Raw genomic sequence first — 27,898 nt, 5'->3', positions numbered from 1 at the left:
ACTCTTCCATTTGGAACTGGAAGTACGTGAAACATAAACTGAAAACCGTAAGCAAAAAGCTTAGTGAGTTCCCCAACATACCACATACCATACATACATAACACATAATGGGTCCCGCCCAATTAGTGTAACGGGCCCCGCCCATACTCGCATATCGGGCCCCTCCCATTGAGTATAACGGGCCCCGCCCAAACTCCCATAACAGGCCCACCCAATGAGTATAACGAGCCCCGACCAAACTCGCATAACGGGCCCCGCCCAATGAGTATAACGGAACCCGCCCACATCCAAATTCATATAAGTATAACAGGTAATAACATACAGAATAACCATCGGGCCCCGCCCAGTAAGCATACAAGCACATACGCATACATGAGTCACACATACATCTAGTATTCTAACATAACAGGTCATGGGCCGACATTGGTGCCTTCGACCCGCTAAACATGGTGAGGAAACTCACCTCGCACTGTCGAATCTCACATAAAGAATCTCTGGTTGTTGGCCCGCTAAAATCCTCGCGCTATCAATCACAAAATAATCATCAAATTAATAATTGGATCCCAACTCACACAAAGTCTAAACTAGGGTAAAAGACCTTCTTACCCTTCCCTATGTTTGGCCCAAGGCCCAAGCCCAATCCAAATTGTCCAAAAGCCCAAAATTCCAAAATAATCATTCCAAGCCCAATTATGGCCCAATTTTCCAAATTAGGCCCAAATTCCTTTCATGGGCCTTTTCCAAGCAAACCCAAAACAAGCATCAACCCAAAAATCTGATGTCCCAACAAGGCCCTAAGCATCTAAGTCCAAAAATGGCCCAAACCGAAGACCCAAGATTCCGAGTCCCAACCTGATGAGTACGTAGGGCGTACTCAACTCGTACGTGCAGCGTACTTGCCTTAGGGCTTGTACGCTAAGCGTACTTGCTTGTACACACAAAGTACTCCCTCATTCAGCCAACTTTCATTTCCAGCTCTTAATTGATTAAGACATCACTCCAAAACTTAGATCTGACTTCCTTGGGCTGATTTATCAAGTAAAGTTGCTAACTTTACGTGCATGCATGGCTTAATGAAGCTCTTAAAGCTCAAGAAGACTTAATACATGCATGAGACCATAAACACCATAAAGTTTGCACCTTTAAGCTTAAGAAACTCATAATATGCCCAAATCTAAAAGGATAATCCCCATAAACGACTTAACTCATCAAACTAACCCAAAAGGGATCAAAAACATAAAAACCATGACATGAAGAGATCTAATCATACAAGGATCAAGTTTGGGACTTTATACCTTAAAAATCACCAAGAGATGGAGCTAAATCTGGATCTCTATGCTTCCTTCCAAAGAATGAGTCCACCCGCTTCTTCTTCTTTCACTTCAAGGAGCATAAACCACCAAAATCAAGACCAAGGCTCAAGAACACTCAAAGAGGCTATTAGGGTTCGAGATTAGGGTTTTAGGACAATGGAGGCTGATAAAGAGACCAACCCTAGGAACTTAAGGAACTTAAATAGGGTGAAACACCCCAAAACTAGGGTTTCATTAAACCCCTCGTACACCCAGCTTATGAGGCCTCATATCCACGATCACCCCTCCTTAGTACGCTAAGTGTACCATGTGGTACGCCCCGTGTACTAGCTTCTCAGCCAGTACACTAAGCGTACCCAATGGTACGGCTCACGTACTACCCCAAGGACCAAATTGCAATATCTTGAAATAAAACGGGCTAAAAGGAAAGATACCCCAATTCAAGTGTTACACCAATACATCCCTATTATCAAACACACATCCCCCATAAGGATAGGAATCAGGTTGATCGGGTACGGCACCCCAAATATCTCCAAAACACAATCACGAAAAATACTCGAAGCAAAAAACCTTGTGTTCAGTAGCAATGGAAACTTGTAACGGACACTCCAACTCTCTAAGGGTCATATCGAAACCCCTACTGAAAGACTGAGAAACAAAGGACCGACTCATAACCAAGTCGAAAAGCACGAGAGCAGACATCGAATTCACTAAGAAGGTAGCTTAACAAAAACAAAATATAAACATGCAGAAAATATAATCAAACAGAAAAATAAAGGAATACATACTAGTAACAACGTCAGGCGCCACGTTGGCTTCCTCTGCAGTCAGCTGAAAAGCATGTCCTTTAGCCTTCGAGGAATCAGACATTCCCTGGCATCCATCTGTGATCTGAAGAGTCATCGGGGCTGGTGTCTACATGGGCCTAGTAGCAAAAAATGGATAATGGGTCTTCACATGGCCCACCTGCTCACAATGATAACATATACGAGTGCTCGACGGCGGGGCCTCCTGCTGCTGACGACACTCTCGCATAATGACCATCCTTGCCACATTTGTGGCACCCAGTAGCTGATCAAAATGCACCCTAATATACCTTTTCGTACTTGTCACAAGTGCGTCATCTATGTCCTCTAGATCGTGAATCAGCGGTTCGAACTGCTTAGCTGCCGGTTGGGTCCGAATTGGGGCCTGACTCTGCTCTCGTTTGGGTATTAATCTCAATCTATCTTTGACGTGTGGTAGATTGAAACTCAGAGAGGGTACAATACTGTTGGGTCGACACAAACTCCCGAATCCCAGTCTTGAGCATGCTCAAGTAGAGTGACATCTACACCTGCTCCGAAGCAGCATACTCGGGGCAGAAAAAGGGCTCTCTCAGTAAACATCTTGGTGATCTCCATCACCGATTATGTCGCCTGTTTCAGCGATAGATACTCTTGGGCTAACCTTTTCCCTCTTCACCAATGGAACATACTCAACTCGAAACATCTCTAGAAACTGCTCTCATGTCACAGCGGCTTTCTCCGCTGGAGAATAAGCATGAGTCACTAACTGCCACCAATCTTTCTCTCCCTAGAGAAGAAGGTTCAATGCAAACTTAACCTTCAGATTCTCATGGCATGAACAAGTAAAGAAACAACCCTCAACATCAGAGATCCATGTCATAGCCACAATCGGGTCCTTGACCCCATCAAATTCAGGGGCTTCGTGTTATTGAACTCTCGGTACTGCATCAACCCTCCTTGTCACACCCCGAAACCAAAATGGCGGAATTGTTCCGGGGTGGAAGACGTCATGTTTAGCATCACAACCAGTGTATAATAGCAATCATAGTAAACACAACCAAACATTGCATATATGAAAATTAAATAAGTTTACATCGGTTTTAAATCTGATTCGAATACATCAAAAGTATAAGGAAAGTATAAAGACAAAATCTTATTAGCTCCGACTTCTTCACAATGCTCGGAAGGTACCTATCTACTGATTCCCTGAGAATACAAGCAGTTTTGAAATAATATCAGCAAAAAGCTGGTGAGTTCATAAGCATTTAGTTTTTGGTGGAAAATGTTCTTTGATCCTATTTGAAGAGTGTTCCTCAAGAAAATCCTATATTTTCTTATGAAAAGCGTGTTTGAAAACCCATTCCTTCCATGACTTCTCGGTTTATACTAGATATGCACAATCCAAGGAGTCATGGAATGAATATGAATATCCGTTGGTAGAATAATAAATCATCAGTTTTAGAAAAGCTGGTGTTATCCCGGGGAAAATCCTATATTTTCCCTAAAACAGGTTATGCATCCTAAAGGTAGAGATGTAAGTTTAGAAAATCTCTAAATTGTTATCAGTATATATGAAAGTAGTTTTATTACTCAAAATAAAACAAATGAAGATTAGAGTTCGTAAACCAAAGTTAGTTTATACTTATTTGTGAGTCGTATAACCATACTTGATATGACCTAGAGACCTTTATAACGTTCTTCGGGCGTTTAAGCTAAATGACATTTGTTCACCCCAGGGGTGCCCGCCTAACTATAGCTAGCAGTTCAGGTGTGGGATTGTCAGTCCCGAATAGATCTATTCACAAATTTCACGCTCTCCCTCCAGGAGACTCTGGTTATACTGAGATTGGATTTAACCATGTACACCTAAGGGTACAGTATTGAAGTAGAGCCTCACAATTCTGTATAATCTAGTTTATCCCAAACTGCCTAGAGGGTTATCCCAAACTATACCCATTATAGTTTATTAGAGTTGATATCAAAAATGCTTTGTAAAACCTTTCTGAAAGCTATGAAGTTAGATTTCCAAAATAACAGTTTCCCTTATGCTCCACATATTACAAAAGGGATAAAATATCCGGGTATGTTATTAAACGTGGAAATCATTGGACTGTATTAATAAGTTTAAAACTTAATAAAATACTTTGAGTTTGGCTTGTATTCCCCCCCCCCCCCCTGAAAACATGAAAAACACGGAAAATGTAGGGGTATGAACTCACCTCGGGTAAGTGGTTTGATTGAAGGATCGATACGGAAAGCTGGGTGTTCAAGTGAAGCCTTGAACACGATTTGATCCTAATTAACACATAATGACACATAACAGAGTCAAATGAAGGTATTTCACCACTAGATGTGATGGAGAACCACTCTAGAGACTTGGAACTACTTGCACTAAGTGTTAGGACCTTATAGGATTGCATGAGGGGAGTGTATGGCCACCTTGAGTGTGTGTGCGACCATGGGTGTGAGTCCCAAGGGGTGTGCGGCCGTACACTCATGAAAGAAGGTGCCTTTGAAGTGTTCACAAGGTCCATACTTGTATCCACGAAGTGTTCTAGGTCTATACTCAGTTGTAGTGCAAGTTAAGGGTCCTAGAAGTGGGTTTGTGGCCCTAGGATGAGTGTGTGGTCGCACACGGGAGTGTGCTGCCTCACACAAGGAGTGTGATTCCGCACAAGGGTGTGTGCGGCCGTACACAGGTGTGTGCGGCCGTACACAGGTGTGTGCAGTCGTACACCCCACATGAAGATGTCCAAAATGTCAATTCCAAGGTGCAATAAGGCTAAGGTCATGTCTATCTCGAGTATGGGAGTCAAACTCTCACTTTGGAGGGTGTTTTAAGAGTGTGCGGCCACCTTAAAGGGGGTGTGCGGCCGCACTCACTTCCAAACACAAAGAACATGACGAATATTGCACACTTAAGGCTTAGATAGAGTGGTCTTTCATGGATATCAAGTTAGAGGATGAATTACTCACGTTCTTGAAGCTTTGGAGGGTTTGTGGTTGAAGAAGCTTGAGAGGAAAAGTGTTGTGTGATGCCAAGGTGTCAAAGGAATGAAAGGAAAGGGGGCTACCCTTATATAGGGGTAAGTATGCTGCCCAAAAGCGAGTGTGCGGCTAAGAGGTGAGTGTGCGGCCGCACACCCATGTGTACGGCCGTATACTCCCCTTAAGGGTGTGTATCGCCCGATTTCAACACTATGCTACTTGCTGACTCATTCCTAAACTCAACCTTGGTCTTACTCAAGCTTAGAACTCTCAAATGAACCCTTAAACAACACAAGAAGTCAACAAAAACAAGTTTAACATTGATTGAATTTGACTAAGTGTACAAGATAGAAGTTTCGGGTTGTCACATCATCCCCCGTTAGAGGGAATTTCGTCCCGAAATTCAAGAATAGAGTACAATCATGAACTTTGAAAGAGATGAGGGTACTTCTGCTTCATTGAATCCTCACGCTCCCAAGTGAATTCAGGTCCCCGGTTGGCATTCCAGCGAACCTTCACTATCGGGATGCGGCTTTGCTTCGTGCGTTTGATTTCCCGGTCCATGATTTCAACAGGTTCTTCCACAAAACGTAGACTTTCGTCCAGATCGATCTCGTCGAGAGGAATCACAAGTGTCTCGTCAGACAAACACTTCTTTAGGTTCGACACATGGAAGACAGGATGGACGTTGCTGAGTTCTCGGGGTAACTGGAGTTTGTATGCTACGGGACCGATTCTAGCAAGGATCTCGAATGGCCCAATGTACCTTGGGTTTAGCTTTCCACATTTTCCGAAACGTATCATGCCTTTCCATGGTGAGACCTTCAAAAGGACACGGTCACCAACCTGGAATTCCAAGGGTTTTCGTCTTTTATCGGCGTAGCTCTTTTGTCTATCTCGTGAGGATTTCAGTCGTTCTCGGATTTGTACGATCTTTTCAATCGTCTCTCGGATGATCTCAGGACCAGTGAGAGTGCTTTCAGGGACTTGACCCTTGGATAGCTGCGTGTCACCCACTTCAGCCCAACACATAGGGGATCTGTACTTACGGCCATAGAGGGCTTCAAATGGCGCAGCCTTGATGCTGGTATGATAGTTGTTGTTGTAGGAAAATTCAACCAAGGGAAGATGAGTGTCCCATGACGTGCCGAAGTCGATGACGCAGGCTCTCAACATATCTTCCAATGTCTGAATTGTTCTCTCACTCTGTCCATCTGTCTGAGGATGATAAGTCGTGCTCATCTCCAACTTAGTTCCAAGAGCCTTCTACAGCGATTGCCAAAATCTCGAGGTGAACCTGCTATCTCGGTCGGAGATAATGAATATCGGTACACCATGAAGGCGAACTATGTCTCGAAGGTATATTCGTGTGAGTCTCTCCATCTTGAAGTTTTCTTTGATTGGCAGGAAGTGGGCGGATTTAGTCAACCGGTCGACAATTACCCAGATGGCGTCGTGCCCACTCGGAGATCTGGGTAATTTGGTGATGAAATCCATGGCGATCATTTCCCACTTCCACTTTGGTATTTCCGGCTGCTGAAGCAAACTTGAGGGCTTTTGATATTCTACTTTTACCTTGGCACAAGTCAGGCACTTGCCCACGAAAGTAGAAATTTCTGCTTTCATGTTCGGCCACCAATAAAGTTGTTTGAGATCCAGATACATTTTATCTGAACCTGGGTGGACGGAGTATCTAGTCTTGTGAGCTTCGTTCATGACAACTTCTCTGTAACCACCATACTTCGGGGTCCAGATACGGTCCATGAAATAGTAAACTCCGTCTCCCTTGACCTCTAAGTTCTTATCCATTCCCCGCAAAGCTTCATCCAAGATGTTCTATGGTTTTAAGGCTTCCAGCTGAGCCTCTCGGATTTGTGTGGATAATCGGGAATGGATGGTCATTGTTAGTGCCTTCACTCTACGACCTGAATACTCCTTGCGGCTGAGGGCATCTGCTACCACATTGGCCTTGCCGGGATGGTAGCGTATTTCGCACTCGTAATCACTGAGTAGCTTTACCCATCGCCGTTGTCTCATGTTTAACTCCTTCTGATCAAAGATATGCTGCAAGCTCTTATGGTCGGTGAAAATAGTGCACTTGGTTCCGTAGAGATAGTGCCTCCAGATCTTTAACGCGAAGACCACTGCTCCCAACTCTAGATCGTGAGTTGTGTAATTGACTTCGTGTGTTTTCAACTGTCTCGAGGCATAGGCGATAACCTTTCCTCGCTGCATGAGCACACTGCCTAGGCCATGATTGGATGCATCACAGTAGACCACGAAGTCTTCCGTCCCTTCGGGCAGGGACAAGATAGGTGCGTTGCATAGGGCCTGCTTCAATGTTTGAAACGCAGTGTCTTGCTTTTCCCCCCAACTGAAGGTTACACCTTTTTGTGTCAGGGTGGTTAAGGGCTTAGAGATTTTGGAGAAGTTTTGGATAAATCTGCGATAATAGCCAGCGAGACCCAAGAATTGACGGATTTATGTGGGTGTCTTTGGTGCTGACCAATTCTCAATCGCTTTGATCTTGGAAAGGTCCACATGTATGCCTTCCTTGCTAACCACATGACCAAGGAAAGTTACCTTCCTGATCCAAAACTCACACTTTGAGAATTTTGCATATAGTTTCTCCGCCCTTAGTTTTTCTAGCACTAGTCTCAAGTGCTGTTTATGATCATCCTCGCTCCGCGAATAGACAAGTATGTCGTCAATGAACACGATCACGAACTTGTCTAGTAAAGGGCGGCACATCCGATTCATCAGATCCATGAATACCGTCGGTGCGTTGGTTAGACCAAAGGGCATTACTACAAACTCGTAGTGTCCATAACGAGTTCGGATTGCTGTCTTGGGCACATCATTCTTGTGAACCCGCAACTGATGATACCCTGATCTTAGGTCTATCTTCGAAAAATAACTGGCTCCCTGAAGTTGATCGAAGAGGTCGTCGATTCTGGGTAGGGGATAACGGTTCTTGATGGTCAGCTTGTTCAGTTCACGGTAGTCGATGCACATCCGGAAAGATCCGTCTTTCTTTTTCACGAATAAGATCGGAGCTCCCCAGGGTGAGGAACTCGGTCTTATGAATCCTTTGCTGATCAGCTCATTGAGCTGGCTGGATAATTCTTGCATTTCTGCCGGCGCTAGGAGGTAAGGAGACTTAGGTACAGGAGTAGCTCCGGGGATTAAGTCGATGCGAAACTCGACTTGACGCTCGGGAGGAATTCCCGGGAGGTCTTCGGGAAAGACATCGGGAAAGTTACAGACTTCGGGGATGCTCTCGAGGTCTTTAACTATTTGCGTTTCATCAACAACATGAGCTAGGAATGCATGACATTCCTTCCGCAGATACTTCTGAGCTTTGATGCATGAAATGATACGAAGGTTCGAACTGAGTTTATCACCGTAAATAGTGAGGGCATCGCCAGAGGGAAGATTGAGACGGATAAATTTCTCGTAGCAAAGGATATCAGCATGATTGGGGCTTAACCAATCCATGCCGATTATGACATCAAAGCTTTTTATGGAGACTGGCATAAGGTCGATGGGAAAGGAATGATTGTCTAGGGTAAGAGTGCAGCCTATGTATATGTCGTTAGTGCTCTCTTTCTTTCCGTTAGCCATCTCGACGGTGAATGTTTCGGTTAGAGGTTGGGATTTACATTTGATTAGATGTTTGAATGCATGACTAACAAAACTTCTCTCCGCACCATAATTGAAAAGAATGCATGCATAAGAGTTGTCAAGGAGGAACGTACCCGTAACAATGGTAGGATCAGCGACCGCTTCCTCCTGGCCCATCGCCAACACTCTTCCTGTATTACCGCCCGTTACCGCCTTGGGGCAGTTTCTTTTGAAGTGTCCAACTTCCCCACATCCATAGCAGGCCTGGCTGGCACCCGCTCCAGGAGTCGGATTAGTGGTTTGGACTGGTGTCATGCAGTATCGGGTCGTATGTCCCTTCCTTCCACAGTTGTTGCAATTCAAATCACGGCAGGGTCCATGATGATGAAATGTACACTTGTTGCACAGAGGTAGTTTCCCTGAATAACCACCGGTAGGAGCTTGGGTGGTTGGAACAACAGTTGGAGCAGCAGTAGGAGTAGCAGCAGCATGGACTGCCACTGTTTGTTGCTTCTTGGAGGGCTCCTGAGGAGACTGGCCCTTGCATTTGTTCCAAAATTTCTTCTTCTTCCCACCACTCTCCTTTTGTGGCTCGGCGACCGCTGATGCCTCATCCAGATCGATTCCATGATCGATCAGAGTCTGTGCCAAATCCTTGGCGCTTTCAAATCTGGTCGGTCTAGCAGCCAAGACATTTCCTTTGGTTGGTTGTGTCAGTCCCCAAATGTACCTCTCGATTTTCTTGCTTTCCGGGGTGACCATTCCCGGACAGAGGAGAGCCAGATCACAGAATCTAGCGGTGTAGGCAGCGATGTCGGAACCCTTCATCTTCAAATTCTAGAGATCGTGCTCCAACTTTTGCACTTCGCCTCTCGGGCAGTAGTCTGCAAGCATGAGTTCCTTCAGTCTTTCCCAACCCATAGCATTAGCCACTGGCAGGGTTAGGGTTTTGACTTGACCATTCCACCAGGTCAAAGCTCTGTCGGTGAAGGTGCAGGCGGCAAACTTCACCTTGTTGGCTTCGGAACAGGCGCAAATTTCGAAGATGGATTCGATCTTCTCGAACCATCGAGTTAGAGCGATAACACCTCCATTTCCGTCGAAGGGCTTGGGTTTTGCGGTCATGAAGTCCTTGTAGGAACACTCCTTTTGATGTCCCTGACTTCCGTCTTGCCGTTGGGGGTCGGTTCCACCTCCAGCCCCACCAGAGTTCACTTGTGCCATTGCTGCGGTTACAGCGGCGGTAATTGCTGCCTGGAACATGACGGGGTCGAACTGAGGGGGTGGTGGTGGTGGTGGAGTGTCGTCGTTTCTTCTGATGGGTCTTGGTCGGGGAGGCATCTTTTTCTAGAAACAATCAGGAAGAAGAGGATGGTAAGTCCTCAAGATATATGAAACAAGATATATCTCACCCTGATAATAAAAGTGTTCTACCAAGCGATAAGTACCGAAAGGTTACTAATGCAAGTAAGTTATCGCTTAAGAAATTAAGAAGAGGTAGCAACACTTGGAATGAATCTGTATACTGAATTTGGCCCTAGCTAAAATACTCCTATAGTATTTTATGTTGGATGTTTTTGTTCTTGGTAAGTTTTAGGCTTGCTGTAACACCACAGTCACTCCCAAGCACATGTTGGTCATGTCTCGAATGAATATAGTTGATCAGGCTATATTGACCCTAGACATGATTACATAACTACCCAGGTTTAACCGCAGTGTCCCAACATCCAAATGCTTTTGTTTCGTTCTATCTATGACTCTGGTTCTGTTATGTATGCATACTAGTATACTCTCTACAAAATACTTTATATTTTAAAAATATACTTTTATTTTAGAGAATTTAGGCCCCTTAGTGTTTATAGTTGTATACCATGTAAGGTTCGGTATACTTAATTTGCTATAAACAAGGGCTCTGATACCAATCTGTCACACCCCGAAACCAAAATGGCGGAATCGTTCCGGGGTGGAGGACGTCATGTTTAGCATCACAACCAATGTATAATAGCAATCATAGTAAACACAACCAAACATTGCATATATGAAAATTAAATAAGTTTACATCGATTTTAAATGTGATTCGAATACATCAAAAGTATAAGGAAAGTATAAAGACAAATTCTTGTTAGCTCCGACTTCTTCACAATGCTCGGAAGGTACCTATCTACTGATTCCCTGAGAATACAAGCAATTTTGAAAGAATATCAACAAAAAGCTGGTGAGTTCATAAGCATTTAGTTTTTGGTGGAAAATGTTCTTTGATCCTATTTGAAGAGTGTTCCTCAAGAAAATCCTATATTTTCTTATGAAAAGCGTGTTTGAAAACCCATTCCTTCCATGACTTCTCGGTTCATACTAGATATGCACAATCCAAGGAGTTATGGAATGAATATGAATATCCGTTGGTAGAATAATAAATCATCAGTTTTAGAAAAGCCGGTGTTATCCCGGGGAAAATCCTATATTTTCCCTAAAACAGGTTATGCATCCTAAAGGTAGAGATGTAAGTTTAGAAAATCTCTAAATTGTTATCAGTATATATGAAGGTAGTTTTATTACTCAAAATAAAACAAATGAAGAATAGAGTCCGTAAACCAAAGTTAGTTTATACTTATTTGCGAGTCGTATAACAGGTTAGAAAAGCCGGTGTTATCCCGGGGAAAATCCTATATTTTCCCTAAAACAGGTTATCCATCCTAGAGGTAGAGATGTAAGTTTAGAAAATCCCTGAATTGTTATCAGTATATATGAAAGTAGTTTTATTACTCAAAAAGTTGGTGAGTTCATAAGCATTTAGTTTTTGGTGGAAAATGTTCTTTGATCCTATTTGAAGAGTGTTCCTCAAGAAAATCCTATATTTTCTTATGAAAAGCGTGTTTGAAAACCCATTCCTTCCATGACTTCTCGGTTCATACTAGATATGCACAATCCAAGGAGTCATGGAATGAATATGAATATCCGTTAGTAGAATAATAAATCATCAGTTTTAGAAAAGCCGGTGTTATCCCGGGGAAAATCCTATATTTTCCCTAAAACAGGTTATCCATCCTAGAGGTAGAGATGTAAGTTTAGAAAATCCCTGAATTGTTATCAGTATATATGAAAGTAGTTTTATTACTCAAAATAAAACAAATGAAGATTAGAGTCCGTAAACCAAAGTTAGTTTATACTTATTTGCGAGTCGTATAACCATACTTGATATGACCTAGAGACCTTTATAACGTTCTTCAGGCGTTTAAGCTAAATGACATTTGTTCACCCCAGGCGTGCCCGCCTAACTGTAGCTAACAGTTCGGGTGTGGGATTGTCAGTCCTGAATAGATCTATTCACAAATCTCATGCTCTCCCTCCAGGAGACTCTGGTTATACTGAGATTGGATTTAACCCTGTACACCTAAGGGTACAGTATTAAAGTAGAGCCTCACAATTCTGTATAATCTAGTTTACAAGCTAGAGACAGTATAAAAACAGTAATTATCCTTGAATAAATGTACTTTATACTCCTGGGAAAACATATAACATAAACTAAATCTGTCATAGCTTATATATATTCATCCATGAAATCTGATTTGGTAGAAACTGCCTAGAGGGTTATCCCAAACTATACCCATTATAGTTTATTAGAGTTGATATCGAAAATGCTTTGTAAAACCTTTCTGAAAGCTATGAAGTTAGATTTCCAAAATAACAGTTTCCCTTATGCTCCACATATAACAAAAAGGATAAAATATCCGAGTATGTTATTAAACGTGGAAATCGTTGGACTGTATTAATAAGTTTAAAACTTAATAAAATACTTTGAGTTTGGCTTGTATTCCCCCCCCCCCACCTGAAAACATGAAAAACACAGAAAATGTAGGGGGTATGAACTCACCTCGGGTAAGTGGTTTGATTGAAGGATCGATACGGAAAGCTGGGTGTTCAAGTGAAGCCTTGAACACGATTTGATCCTAATTAACACGTAATGACACATAACAGAGTCAAATGAAGGTATTTCACCACTAAATGTAATGGAGAACCACTCTAGAGACTTGGAACTACTTGAATTTGACTAAGTGTACAAGATAGAAGTTTCGGGTTGTCACACTCCTCCCTGATGTCCGGCCGCAACAGTTTCAGCGACGACGGTATAACACTCATTAAACAGCTCGATCATGGTGGTCTTGATAGACCCGAACAATTATGGAATCGCCTCCCTGACTGTCGCAGTCACCTGAGCAGAGATCAACCCCCGAATCTCATCATCGCTCAATCTGAATATCTCGGGAACCCCAACGCCTGAACTAGAACCTCTCGTCATCGCCATACTGAAAATAAATAAGGGATGAGTCAGAATCATAGACAACGTAACTCAAAAACACTCAACCATACTCTATACAAAACTCATGACTTCCTTGACACGCCTACGGATCATGTGCTTTCAGTAACACGGGTTAATACTACCTTCCACACCTACCTATACTTTTCCTTAAGAGCGCACGAGATTCTCAGACCACTAGGCCCACCACAAATAGGTGTGCACACACTCCCTATCCACTCTTAAGAGTCACCACTGACTCCTAGCTCCTCCTAGGACTCCATAAACTAAAATATTGGTTTTAAAATATTGGTCATAGCCTAAAATCATAAAAAAAAATATCAAAGAAGCCTTCCAAGTGGGGGGAAAAGATAAAGCAGAGCATGAAAACAATTTCGATAATTTACTATAATCTAAACTAATAAATGAAAATATTTTTACCATATGTCACATTTTTATTGATTTGGCCACATGTCATTTTGAGGTTTTTTTCAATTAATGTTTTTCCATATGGCATTTTGTTTTTTTTATTTTATTTCATTTTATTAAATTTCACTTGATATTTAAATATAATAATTACAATAAATATAGTAATAAATGCATATCAATATCATTAATTGATATTTATTCTAATTTCAAAAATTTTAAATTAAAGTCTTATTAGTTTATTATGTTTATTTATCTAAATTAGTAGTTTAATTTAAAAAAGAAAAAAAAACACTTTAGTTTTAATAACTCATTATTTTTCTAATTTTTCTTATAAATTCAAATTTCTCAAAATATTAAGAATTTCATAGTTTATTTTTCTTTTAAATAAACTCATGTAATACATGGGTGTTACACCTAGTAAATATTATATTAACTTCAAAGTTTAATTCTCAACATAAGGGGTGTTTGACTAAGCTTTTTAAAACAACTTATTAGGTTCCATACCACTATAAGTTAAAAAAGTGTTTGGATGAAAATAACTTATTCCGGTGGGCAACCTCTAATAAGTCATTTTTTCATAAGTTACCATACACTTACTTATTAACTTATAAGCTAATAAGCTAATAAGTTATAAGCTAATAAGGAATATGTTTTTTTTTTTTTTTTTTTTTTTTTTTTTTTTTTGCCAAACACCCCATAATATTTTGTGTATTCTTTTGAGTGTTGAACACGCAGCTCATGAAAACACATATGAGATGTCAAATGCAATTTCAACAATGGAAAATGATATCAAAGTCTCCAACGGTATGGCCCAATATCTAGCCCAAATTTCTTCACATTGGGCTTTGCATCTGATTTCCCCCTTTGATGGTTATTATTGTTCTATTTAAATGTTTCGCATAAATAAAAAAATCATCTAATAGCAGGAAACTTACCTTCGAGTAAGTTAAGAAATATCACTTGATTTATGTTCAATTTAGGATTTAAATCTCTTTATTGTATCTACTGAAAATAATATTGTCCTATATGATAGACCCTTTTTATGTTTAAAAGTACTAGAAATATAATATTTTGCTCGAAAACATGTATTGATTTTTATATTACTCAGGATTTTAAAGGGTCTGTATAAAAATAAAAAGCAGGCCTATAAATACATTTTTTTTATATATAATCAAAATCTATTAATACTATGATAATTATTATAACCTATAATATTAAAAAAAAACATAAATACAGGAGGATTTAAAGTTAAAGATTACCTGCAATTGATACTGAAACTCTGTATTAATTGTGTGATTTGAGATTTTCTAATATATGTCATAAGCGTATATATAAAAAAACATTAATCGAAGTGTTAACTATGAGAAATATTACTATAATTAAATATGATAAATATTAATTATAAATAATATCGTTTATAATTAATGTATTTTATATTTAATTATGGTAATATTACACATAATTAATGTTTATCACATTTAACTACGGTAACATTTCTTATAATTAATAGTTCAATTAATGTTTTCTTATATTTGTCTTTAGGGTATATATTAAAAAATCTCAACTTCAAAAATATAATTTGATGTTGCAAAATTACCATTAATTTTTTGACTTAAACTTAATATTTGTGGCCATACTTTGATATCTACTTCATATTTTAGTATGGACAACTCCTTGAGGAAATGATTTTCTATAAGAAATCTCATATATCGTTAATAACGAAGGTAAATCATATAAATATAATATCTAAAAATAAATGGATAAAATGCTCATTTTTAATGCAATGGTCAAAAGTTTGATTTCTTGAGAAAAGTTTTTTATTTTCCAAAAATATTCGGTTGTCAATTGTGGCAGCATATTGGCAGGAATCATGCTTTTTAAGCACAATGTCGCATTTTCTAAACGCAAAGTCTAGTAGTCTATTCCCCCTTTGGAATTAGGTAACAGTTGCGTTAATTTCTCTCTGTGTTTGCATGGCGACAGTGAAGACGATGGAGAAGCCAAACAAAAAGCAAGTGCTTCTCTTCTACTGCGTCGAAGCCGAAGAACTTGCTCGCAAAATCGCCGCTCAATCCGACCACATTCAGCTCCAATCCATCAACTGGAGGTCTTTCTTTCTTCTTTCACCCCTTTTATATAAACTAAACTAAACTCTTCTTCATTCCGTTTATCTATGCGAATTAGCCTTTCAAATTCTTCGTTTTACTCCCCTTTCACCTTAGTGTTTTGTCATTGGAGCTCTGATTTTGATATCAAGTAGATTCGATTGCTCGATGAGTTGAATGGTGATGTTCTTTTCGTAGTTACTGTGTCAATTTGTGCCGTACTTCATCCGTCCTCCAAAAACCCCAATTTTGACTTAGGTTTTGCAAAATAGTGCTATTAAAATACAAAAACTAAACATAGAGGCTGTTTGTTACATTTTTCTTCACTATAAGTTCCGATTCCAGTACTTCCTGTGCTGTAAAAGATAACCCCTAAAATGCATGCAGATGGATGTTGAAGGATCTAATAATGTGATGTCAATAGCTGAAAGTACCTACTGATTAGTAGCAGAGAGGCACAGAAAAATGAATTTATCCAGAAATTTAGGGCAATGTACTTGCAATTACTAGATATCAACAAACAGATGTTCCAAATCTCATTCTCTTGATTCATTTTCTTTCTTATCCCTTTCATTGCTATGGTTTTGTCTTTATAAATTGATGATTATATCTATATACCATACCATGTTACAGGAGTTTTGATGATGGATTTCCTAACCTATTCATAAACAATGCACAAGATATCAGAGGGCAGCATGTTTCTTTTCTCGCATCTTTCAGCTCCCCATCTGTAATATTTGAGCAACTCTCTGTGATATTTGCACTTCCAAGGCTCTTTGTTGCTTCTTTCACATTGGTATTACCTTTCTTTCCAACTGGATCCTTTGAAAGAATGGAAGAAGAAGGAGATGTAGCTACTGCATTCACCATGGCAAGAATCTTATCAAACATTCCAATATCAAGAGGTGGTCCAACAAGCTTAGTCATATATGACATACATGCTTTACAGGTAAGTTTCTTAATATATATAATACTTAAAAGAATCATATTATGATACTTACATACTATTAAGCTAATGTTCACGTATTCTTTCCAGGAAAGATTCTACTTTAGTGACAATGTTTTGCCTTATTTTGAAACTGGGATTCCTCTCTTGAAGCAACGACTTCACCAGCTTCCTGATGCTGATAAAGTTAGCACTTGAATTTAATATAAAAAATTCTAAAATTTTGTATTTTTTGCATAGTAATGTGTTTCTTCTTCTTGGTATTTCAGGTTGTAATTGCCTTTCCAGATGATGGAGCTTGGAAAAGATTTCACAAGCTCTTGGATCACTTTCCCATGGTGAGATAAATTTTTGATTTAGAAAAAGGGTAAAAATGGAAATTGGTTGATTTTTATATACAAGTTGTGGTAATGTGGTGATGATATTGGGAATGACAGGTGGTTTGTGCAAAAGTTCGTGAGGGTGATAAAAGAATAGTAAGGCTGAAAGAAGGTAATCCTGAGGGATGTCATGTGGTGATTGTTGATGATTTGGTGCAATCTGGAGGCACTTTAATTGAATGTCAGGTACTACTTTTTTATATGTTTTTCTTTGGTGCTATGCTATTATATATATATATATATATATATATATATATATATATATATATATATATATATATATATATATATAAGTATATATATATATATATATATATATATATATACTTATAATAATATTTCAATGAGTTTCATATATACAGATATAATAATGATTCTTGTGTTGCAGAAAGTTTTGGCAGCTCATGGTGCAACCAAGGTGAGTGCTTATGTCACTCATGCAGTGTTTCCTAAAAACTCTTGGGAGAAATTTACACACAAAAATGGTGGTAAGTATATCTCATTCTCTCATGTGTGTGTGTGTTTTACTGTGTGTAGCATAAGTATGGATTGTTACTATGTGCAGAAAACTCTAGCAAGGGATTTGCCTACTTTTGGATCACTGACTCATGTTGTCCTACTGTGAAAAGCATTGAAAAGAAAGCTCCTTTTGAAGTCTTGAGTCTTGCAGGATCGATTGCAGATGCACTTCAAATATGATGTGCATTGGTTGGATTGTTTATGAATTCTGATGATGATGATGATGTTATGGAGTGTTTAACGATTAAACAGAGTATTTATCTGACTGTTGACTTGTGATTATCATGTAATCATGCATCTTTTCATGGGAGACTTGGAATCAACAATAACTTAGAATAACCATGTATTTTACTTATTTTTGTTAGCTTACAACATCAATTTTTTAAGCATTATCACAAAAGATCCAAATTTCAAACTTGCTAGATGTTATAAAATACCTCCATAACCATATATATTACATATAACATCAATGATATGATTATTTTGAAATTATGATCATGTCTTTGCACCATAACTTCATATCCTTCAATAACAGTTACATCCGGGATCTGTTGCCTCACTTCTATACACTTGAAAACAGACCCTAACGACTATACTTCTAATTCACATATATAAATAAGTTTCAATTATTTTTAATTTACACAAAGCCACAATTTTGGACACAACCACTTCTTGCTCTCAATACAATAAACCGAATTCCCATTAGTGAAAAAATGCAACCAACTCCTTCAAAAGTAATTTTTGGTCAACTCTGGTTTTCTTCCAGACTACTGTTGGAACTGTCAAATGAATCCACCGAGTAAGATCCGTCTGGTTGACGAATACATATGTTCATGTTATGGTATGGAATGGAATCCTGCAAGATTCAAAACCGGTTATGAATGGAGTTTGGAATGGTATCAGACATCATTTTATGGGAAAAAAAAAACGAAAGAATACAGTACCAGATAATCATTCCCTTGGGCCTCTGACTGGAATAGAATGGGCCTGCACCATTTGTCCTCATTCATTAAACTTGAATTTTGAAAATGTGTTATGAGTGCCACTTTCCCTTGAATCCGTGCATACGCCAAAGTCGCAACCTTTTCACTGTTAAACTTCTCCCACTTTTTTCCATTAAATGCCTGGACAACAACAAGTAAACAAAATTAAACTTGAATTTTGAAAATGTGTAAGGGTAGAAAAATAGTACCTCATAAAAGGAGATAATGTGTGAAGGAGACACCATGTTGATAAAAGCATAACCCACGTTGCATTTATTCTGTCAACATCAACGATAAATCAAATTACGATTTTTGTTTTGTCAATAAAGGTGATTTCTTGGCTATAAATTACCTTAAAATCAATCGGCAAATACACAAAGTCATAGGTACCCGTATGGGTTTCATCAATGGCTGCAAGCAACATCTTTGAAGTGTACCTTATATCAAGAAAAAAAATATTAAAAAAAAAAAAAAACCAACGATTTACTTTACATAATAAAACAAAACAAAAAAAGATGGTTACTTTCTTACTTATTGGGAATATTCTTTATCATCAAAGTTGTCCTCATGTCTTCCCCACTAATAATCTTATCCAAATCAAGTTGATACTGCTTGTTGTTGTTCCCTAATTGAGTCACACTGGAGTCAACTCGCCGAGTTCGATTCCCCACCATTAATCCATCATTCAATCCTCCCCCCCTTCCTTGATAAGAACCATTACCAAACAACATCTGTCCTTTACCAAAAGAACCCATCTGGCTTCCGTTATACATGAATGATCTCTCTGACCTGTCAAGAGGTATGCCAGGTGGCGCAGAGCCTACATGATGATGTGGTGGTCCCAGGAATGTACCATGCTGACTAGGACTAAACGGGCCCACCGGAGATGCCCGCCAAGAATTACTTTGGTGGTCAGAATAAGTAGTTGGACTACCCCAGAGAAACTCAGGGCCAGATAGGGTACCAATACTAGAAGAAGGGTCAAATTTGGAATCAAGAAAAGATGATGATGTGTTATGATGATCAGGGAAAGATCTTGAACTTGATTGTTGATCTTTTCCAATTGGTGAAATTTTCATGGGGTTTGAAATATGTGGTGGAAGTATGGATGCAAGCCCATGTAAAGGGGTGGTGTTAACAGGGCTAAGGGTTCCAAAACCTGATGACCAACTACCTGCCAGGTGGCATTTTGCAAAAATAAAATTAATAAAAATAACTTCTTAAATGATAAAAAGTATAAATTAAAAAAAAAAATACTAACCAGGTGGAGAGTTGATGACAGGTGAACCAACATGATGCCATAAAGCTCGAGCTTCATCTTGTTCTAGTTCTTGACTCAGTTGTTGCATCATGCTACATAAATGTGAATTGTCGACTTTAGTCCCTCGTTAATTCCTTTTTAACTGTTGAAGTCCCTCCACTTTACAAAATTGATATATACATATACATATACATACCTTCTACGAGCACCACCAGGCCTGCTGTGTTCAAGTTTTATCCTTTTGCCAGCAATTTCACTCCCGTTTAGAGCTTTCAGTGCCACCTCAGCAGCTCTAACATCGTAAAATTCAATAAACTTATGGTGTCTCTTGTTTGGTGTTTCCCTAATCTGTTAAAAATGTCAAAAATGTATTCACAGAAGAAAGTAATTGAAGTCTTTGGAAAAGAAAGTCAAACATCACCTCTTTGACTTCCCCATAAGCTGAAAATATGTGACGAAGATCATCACTAGATATTGATGAATCCAAGTTGAAAACAACAAGAGTCCCTTGGTTTATATCTTTTTCTGATGGGTTATCCTGTATGTATATCAAAAACAAATATAAATAAGTAAATAACAACAATAATATTACATTTATGCCACAATTACAAAAAACAAACCTTAGGGATAGAAAAATGAATGTCTAGCTTTCTTCTTCTCAGAGGCTTATTCTGAAGCTCCCTCATTGCAATTCGTGCATGTCGAATGTCATAATAAGATATCATCACAAAACCCCTGTGCTTACATGCAGTATAAAGATTTCTGATTTCTCCATATTCCTAAAAAAAACAATATATTTTTCCATTAAAATGTTAGTTGCATAAGAGAAAATTGAAAGAATCTTGAAGAAGTACCTCAAAGAGGGATTTCAGTTCAGAGTCTTCAACATTGCTATTGATATTCCTAACAAATAATGTTCTAGAAGGATGTTCACCATAAGGGTGTTCTCCAACAACAACTGTGTTCCCACTATTGAGGAGATTAATACCAATTAAAGGGACACCATCAGACATGGTTAAATTGGAGAGACCAAATCGAATTCCATCATGGGAATCAAAATCCATTTCCATTCCACCTCCACTTTCAAATAAGTCATCTTCCAAATCCTCCAATTGAGTAGGTAAGTCACCAAGGTCAAAATCGTCCGTGATGCCTGCTAATAGTTCATCTTCATCACCAGGAAGCATGCTTCCTGTTAAACTGTTTGTGATATCACCAAGTGTATGTGTATCTTCACTTCCACCTTCAACAGATTGTTTATTGGATTGTGAGTCAACAAGATTTGAACCAAATGTTGTTTTAAAGTAATATGATAAAACTGATTAACATAATCAATAATCAATTAACCATTATACATTTTTCGTGTGGAATGACAGGTAATGAGCTTGAAAATAAGCTTATGTCACTTGTTGCTTGATATTTATCCTTTGTGTGTCGAATCCCCCATTCGCTTTCCATTTCTTGAAATATTGTTGAGGCAAATTGAGCTTCTAGGTGACCTGTATGGAAAAGATAATATATATTATTGTTCATTTGTTTGTTATATCAGTATATGATAAGAGAGAGATATATCATATAACCACTCACCTGAAACAGAATTTTGTAGATGATGCTCCATTGAGTTACTTTCTAACACCTATTTGCAAAAAGATGTTATATCATTTTCAAGGTCATAATCAACACAGAGATTTTAGTTTTCTGACTCTGAAATGTTTCTATGCTATTAATGTTTGTAGTTGAATGTAACTACTAATGTTTTTTTTTTAATAAGTTTGACCAACTTTCAACTAAAAACTACTCCCTTTGACTGCATAAAAATGGATTCAACAAATATGTTTGTCAAATAGGTTATAACTTCAAAGTTCAAATTATGTAATTATGTCATCTTCCAAAGAGGTTCTAAGTTCAAAAGTTGGCGAAAAAGAGAGGAATTGAAAGGTTATCTTGAAATAGAAATGGTTGCTAGTTCTAATTGGGGCCAAATATTGACTACTTTTGGGGATCAGAATCAACTCCCTGTTATAGTAAATTGACTAATCATTCCTACATAACTTCAACTTCAACTACAAATCAACATCAAAACATATGGAAGGTCATGTGATACTTAACCCTCCTCAAGGGAAGATACGATGATGAACATTAGTAGAAAAAAAAACCTCAATCAAAATCACGCAAATATCTTTAAGAATAGTTGTATATACAGCTATCAGATGGATTTAGTCGTAGATGATGGACTTATATGGAAGGAATCGGAAATTTTTACAGAGAACACTCAGGTCAACAACATTCGATGATCGGATAAACCACATATACTCCAGAAAACAACAAATAAGTGAAAAAGTCCATGAAACTTACACAATCACTTGACTCTTCTGCCAACAACCACAAACAACTAAAACTAAAAACGAAAAAACAAAATATTCGACTGCGATCATCCATCCATACTTCATAATCAATCAAACAAAAAAGAGGAAAAAGCGAACTCACCTCAGGCTCAGGCTGTAAGACAAATTACTTGCACCAAGAACACACGAAGCTCGCAAATAATAAATGCAATTGAGTTGAAGGGGAATCTTGTATTGGATTAAGATTAAGAGAACAGTTCCGTAGAAGCAGAGAAAATGTGTTTCGTATACTCATCTACTTCCTTCCCTCCCGCCGGATGAAAATGAAAAGAAAGAGAAAAAGCTCAAACATTTGACCTTATGTTATGCTTGCTTGTGGTGTCGACGCCTTATGATTGGAGGGTGATATAGAGTCTTGCAACACCAAATTATTGAGCACCGATGACGATGAACGAGATATTTTTGAACAATTTTTTATTCAGTTGCGCGAAAATAGGAACCAAATTCATTCTTGATTTCTTGCAATCTTTTCTATTTATTATTATTATTATTATTTATAAATTATAATATAACATATCTATATTTTCTTACCATGATCCGATAATATATTAATATAACCTGTAAAATTTATAAATACACTCTATTTTTGGCTCGTATTAAAAGCATATTTTATTTACTTATAATATTTATCCATAATAACAAATAATATTAACTACGGATAATGAAAAAAAGCCTTGATCGATGAAGTGGATTGGTGGATATGAAAAGATTCCTCATGAGATTTGTGCTATTTAAGAATTAATATAAATTTAAATTATACTTAATTTGGTGATATAATCATATAAGTAAAGACAAAAAATCGAAATATTATAATGAAATCGATTAATACATGAGATAATGATATAAGCAAGATTTTTTTAACGTATCATTGTCATGTACATCGTCACATTTAACTTGCCTAATCTGTTTATCCAATGACATAAGCGAGACACCTTTTGCCGAAACAAAGAATTAATATGCTAGAGCAACATTTCAACAATATAAATGAGACAAATAAAGAAAAAAATCATGTTAGTTGTTTTATTAACATTTAAAATGTTTAGCCGTTTCGGAAAAAAAATGTTAACTCGTCGTTATTTACCTCTATTCTTAAACTACTTCTTAATTCAACCTATGTCCATTGCGGGACTTGAACCTTCAAGCTTAATGATAGATGACAACACCAGATAGCGCTGGATTAGAAGCCCTTTGGTAACTTCTTGTTACAAATTGATGGTTTTTGAAGAGATGGTTTTGGAGGTATGGAATTCAAATGGAATTTATTCTCTATCTTAATATGATGGTGTGTGTTGTAACGAATTTATTTTTATTGTAAACAAAAAACTATTCAACACGTCAATTTAATGAAATCACCCATACGTAGATGAGTGTCGAACAAGAAACAAAAAAAAAGGTTTTTAGTCATTCATGGAGAAAATCGAACAATCAAAAATGTAATTTAACAACCGTATCAAGCTCATTAAACTAAAGTTTACCAAAATGATGCTTCAAATGAGTTCTCCAACCTTATTTGTCTCTAAATTGTGATTTTTTTGCTTGAGAAGTCAGGATTAAAAGTAGTTCTGACCTAAGTAGGTATTTTATAGGCTCAAAACCGATATTTCACATCCACTCGACTGAGTAATTTTTTCCATGTAATTCCACTCGACCAAGTGACCTTCAAAAACATGTGTTTTGCTTCTTCTTCTTCTTTGACTAAATCGGGTGGAAGTCAAGCGGAAAGCCCACTGGGATGAGTAAGTCATTTCTTCGAAAAAAATTACTTTTTTAATTCTTCTCCAATTTTCAGGAAATTTGATATTTAACACCTCAACATCATCCTAAACATGATCTAGTCTTCAAACGTCTTGAAAATCAACTAAGTAGTATGAAAATAAAAAGATTCAACCAATCTATAAATAAAGTCCTGAAAAATGTAAAAATGCATGAATTGTAACACTTGCATGCAATGCAAATGCATGAAACAAATAAAATACATCTAACGAAGATCCAATATTTTTTTATTGAGTTTAAAACAATAAGTCTAGTTAGATGTCAGTACAACATTATTAATAAAGTGTAACGTCCCAGTTTTCACAATAAATTTTTCATTTTTAATTTAAGACAAACACTCATGTTATAATTAAGATAAAACCATTTTGTTCATAAACAATAATCCAAATCTAAGTAATAAGAAAAACATCGTGGAATCTCAAATCATAAAATTGGTGATGTGTGTATACAATGACGCCTTTGACCTCCCACGATTCGAAGAATGCAACATCCCAAAAATTTCAACAAATTTTAACTTTTCAAAACAACTCATTTACTAAAGAGGTATTTACAAAAACCAATGTTTCTAAAACATTATTTAAAATCAGAATTGTTTACAACATAGTTTTCAAAACATTTTCATTATCAGAGTCTCCCAGAAATCATAAGTTCCAACAACACGAGGATGTTTACGGTCACGTCTTCACCTTGCCACGATCCACTGAATTACCTGAAACCATAAACCAAAACTGTAAGCACGAAGCTTAGTGAGTTCCCCCAAAGTACCCACACAAACAATTAACACATATACAATAACAACATGCAATGGGTTCTACACCTAAAAGATTGGATTACCCTTGAGCCCACAGTATGAGTCTGGCTTGCCTATCGGGCCCACAGCTCATATATGGTTTGCTCCTGAGCCCACAACATAAGTCTGGCTTGCCCACAGCTTATGTCTGGCTTGCTCCCTAGCATAATCAGTCATTAGAATGACACACAAATGTTTAGCCCTCAGTACGAGTCTGGCATACCAACCGGTCCTCAACTCGTATCTAGAATGCTACTAAGCCCTCAGTATGAGTCTGGCATGCACTACCCGGCCCTCAGCTCATATCTGGAATGCTAATGAGCCCTCAGTATGAGTCTGGCATGCCCTACCCAACCCTTAGCTCATATCTGGATTGCTCCAGGGTTTGTTGGCTACCGTACAGAGCAGTACAACCTCAACCCAACCCAATACGCCGACATATAACAGATAATAACATATACTGATAATCATACAAATAGTGTCGCAGGCAGTCCTACAGATCTACCGGACTAGCATATCAAACTAGCATGCATATCTATTCCATACCCAGCATATTAACGAATATTAGGTTATCAAACCAATGGGTCGGCATTGGTGTCTTCGACCCGAAAGTAAAGTGAGGAAAACCCACCTCTCGATCTGATCCATAGCTGATAAGGTCCCGACTCCGAATCTCAGCTCCAACCAATACCTATCCATCTAAGTGACCAATAACCATCAAAATCCAAAATACCAAAACACCTAAAATACCCTTTAGGCCAACTTGGTAAAAGTCAAAAGTCAAAGTCAACAGTCCACGTTGACTCCAACACGCCGTGTTGACTTGCAAACACGACATGTTCCTCCCGCATCCAAACAGTCGGGGTAAACCCCAGCCAACACACTGTGTTGACTTGCAAACACGTTGTGTTTGCCAGAGTTCCAGCAACTTAATCCATTAAGTTGCTTCCTTCGATTCCCAGAGCTCCAAAGCTCAGATCTAGACCAAAATGATATGAATGAGGATAAAGTTTCTAACTTTATCCTCTGGGACTACTCCAAAGGGTCCAAACCCATCTATAAAGGTAGAAGATGCAAGGACTTAACCAATAAGCACTCAATCCTTAAAGTTGATGCCCAATACTTTCCAGAAGAGGTTCTAGCACTAAAACCATCCCAAAGGTCGGTGCTTTATAAACATGTATGTCCAATGCATGTCTTGAACCCATATTAGGTCAATAATGAGGATTATGAACTAATCTCAATTCATGACATCAAAACTCAACTATAAGCCAGATCCAATACTTTATAAGGTCACCTTGACCTGGGGATTCATAAAGTTGCATTTTTTATGAGATCTAACCCTTCCAACTCTCAAGAATATGAAGCTAAAGGGACAAAACCCAAGATCTAGCAACATGGAATGATAAAAATTATATCTTGGACACTTTAAAAGGTCCAGAAGAGTGTCAAGATGAAAGATGAGGGACTTGCTTGTTCGATCTTGCTTCCTTCTTCCAATTTCTTCCTTCTTTGGCTCCAAAACACCACACTAGCTCACATTTGAGAGGGAAAGATGATTAGGGTTTCCTTCAGGGCTTGAGGGCTGATGGGGGCTGAGGGTGAACAAACCCTAGCCTCCTTATTCCTTTAAATAGGGGCAAAAACCCGGAAGATTAGGGTTTCATTTCCAGCAACCAACACGCCGTGTTCCAGGAGGCAACACGCTGTGTTGCTCTTAATGAGACATGCGTATTTACTTATCTCGACACACCGTGTTGGTGCCTCCAACACGCTGTGTCCAATCCCCAAAAGGTGATTTATACCCAAATTTGCTACTTAAATTCCAGGTGTTACAACTCTCCCCCACTTAAATTAGATTTCGTCCTCGAAATCATTCATCATTATCTCCTTTACCGGCTTAAACGATCCTGACTGAACTCCCTGAATCCCAAAATGATTGGGGAAATCACCTCTCTCAGATGACCACCCACCCCTACTGATGTCGAACCCAAAATAGAAGATATCACAAGCCCTAACGAAGAATAAACCTCAACTTTTCCTTCAGCCAACGAGTATCCAACCGATATACCTGAAATTGAAAACCCTGAACAATGTTGGAATCCAAGACAGACAGAACCAATCAAAATTGCTCCCACACAGACTCAACTTCACAACCCGAACCGAACAACCTATTCGGCATGAACAAATCTACAGATACCCGTAAACATATACTTCCGACCACTTACCATATCCCAGATAAAAGTCGACCCTGCCATATGATGGCCTTCCCTTAATCGAACCCATTCAAAACAGGACCCTTCTACTGATGATGGACGAATCCTTGATCCTGCTGACGCTAACTGATAAAGGACAACCATCACTACTCAGCTCAAAACCAGGAATCCAATACCTTATCTGAAAAGAACCCAAACACATCCATTGCAAATTCCCCACTAGACCTAAATCCATAAGATACACCAAAAGCCTTTAATTAACCCGTGACTCCCTAACATGTCATTCCAACCACTGGACCTATGAGCAACGATGAGAATTCCTGAAATTCTTCATTTACCCCCAATCCTTAACAATTCAGGTGTACCCCCATCCAACAAAACACCTGATACATGAACGAAGAACTTTTGATTTAGTCAATAGTTAATGTTGACTTTAGTCCACCGCCACACCGTGGCCCTCATACATTGAAATAGTTGCCATTTTCCCAGTTGTCACTCCTTGGTGACCGAAGGCCACGCCGTGGGTGCTAGGTTTCCAATAGCTTAATGGGTTAAGTTGTTTTCTTCGATCCTAAGAGCTCCAAAACTTAGATTTGGTCTGAAACATGGTCTAGAAGGATAAAGTTTCTAACTTTACCCATAAAAAATTATGAGGTAAAAATTTCATTTTTAATTCAATCAAGGCACCAATTGTATTTTAATAAGACATTCAAAATATTATATAATAAAACAGTTATCAGAGTATAATCCCAAAATCATCATATTGTGGAAACATGGGTGGATGCGCTGCGATCAAGCCGGGCCCTTCCCTTTCGAATTGGAAGTACCTGAAATCGTAACCATAAAAATCGTAAGCACAAAGCTTAGTGAGTTCCCCAAAATACCACATACCATACATACCATTGGGCCTAGCCCGCATGTTAGGCCCAACCCAATATAATGGGCCTAGCCCTACCAAACTAATGGGCCCAACCCAACTTACAAATGCAAGAATCATAGAGACAACTAGCACCCTACATAACATACAATGGGCCTAGCCCAACATACAAATATGCCTAGCTCGTCATGTAACATCCCAAAAATC

General features: G+C 38.4%; 2 protein-coding genes across 2 annotated transcripts; one reads left to right on the top strand and one right to left on the bottom strand.

Moving 5' to 3' along the window:
* Positions 1 to 15,315: 15,315 nt before the first annotated feature.
* LOC145134589 (ribose-phosphate pyrophosphokinase 4) lies at positions 15,316 to 17,741 on the top strand. The gene is made up of 7 exons (XM_079069428.1): positions 15,316 to 15,543; positions 16,175 to 16,490; positions 16,578 to 16,673; positions 16,757 to 16,825; positions 16,925 to 17,053; positions 17,256 to 17,355; positions 17,433 to 17,741. Exons 1-7 carry the CDS (start codon positions 15,410 to 15,412, stop codon positions 17,564 to 17,566), a joined length of 978 nt encoding a protein of 325 aa, XP_078925554.1. The 5' UTR covers positions 15,316 to 15,409; the 3' UTR covers positions 17,567 to 17,741.
* A 53-nt stretch (positions 17,742 to 17,794) lies between these two features.
* Positions 17,795 to 22,423, bottom strand: LOC145134588 (protein MEI2-like 2). Its single transcript, XM_079069427.1, has 13 exons — positions 22,118 to 22,423; positions 21,218 to 21,266; positions 20,986 to 21,129; positions 20,485 to 20,873; positions 20,251 to 20,409; positions 20,052 to 20,168; positions 19,827 to 19,978; positions 19,631 to 19,722; positions 18,901 to 19,543; positions 18,722 to 18,806; positions 18,579 to 18,647; positions 18,331 to 18,510; positions 17,795 to 18,242 (listed from the first exon to the last, which is right to left on the bottom strand). The coding sequence occupies exons 2-13, from the start codon at positions 21,246 to 21,248 to the stop codon at positions 18,132 to 18,134; spliced, it is 2,172 nt and encodes a 723-aa protein (XP_078925553.1). The 5' UTR covers positions 21,249 to 21,266; positions 22,118 to 22,423; the 3' UTR covers positions 17,795 to 18,131.
* Between the last annotated feature and the right edge of the window lie 5,475 nt (positions 22,424 to 27,898).

Source organism: Lactuca virosa, chromosome 8 (assembly GCF_052849685.1).
Source record: "Lactuca virosa cultivar CGN04683 chromosome 8, Lactuca_virosa_CGN04683_v6, whole genome shotgun sequence".
In the NCBI taxonomy this organism is placed as follows: Eukaryota; Viridiplantae; Streptophyta; class Magnoliopsida; order Asterales; family Asteraceae; genus Lactuca; species Lactuca virosa.
The sequence above is the reverse complement of the archived record's forward strand: the minus strand, read 5'-3'. Positions and strand labels throughout refer to the sequence as shown.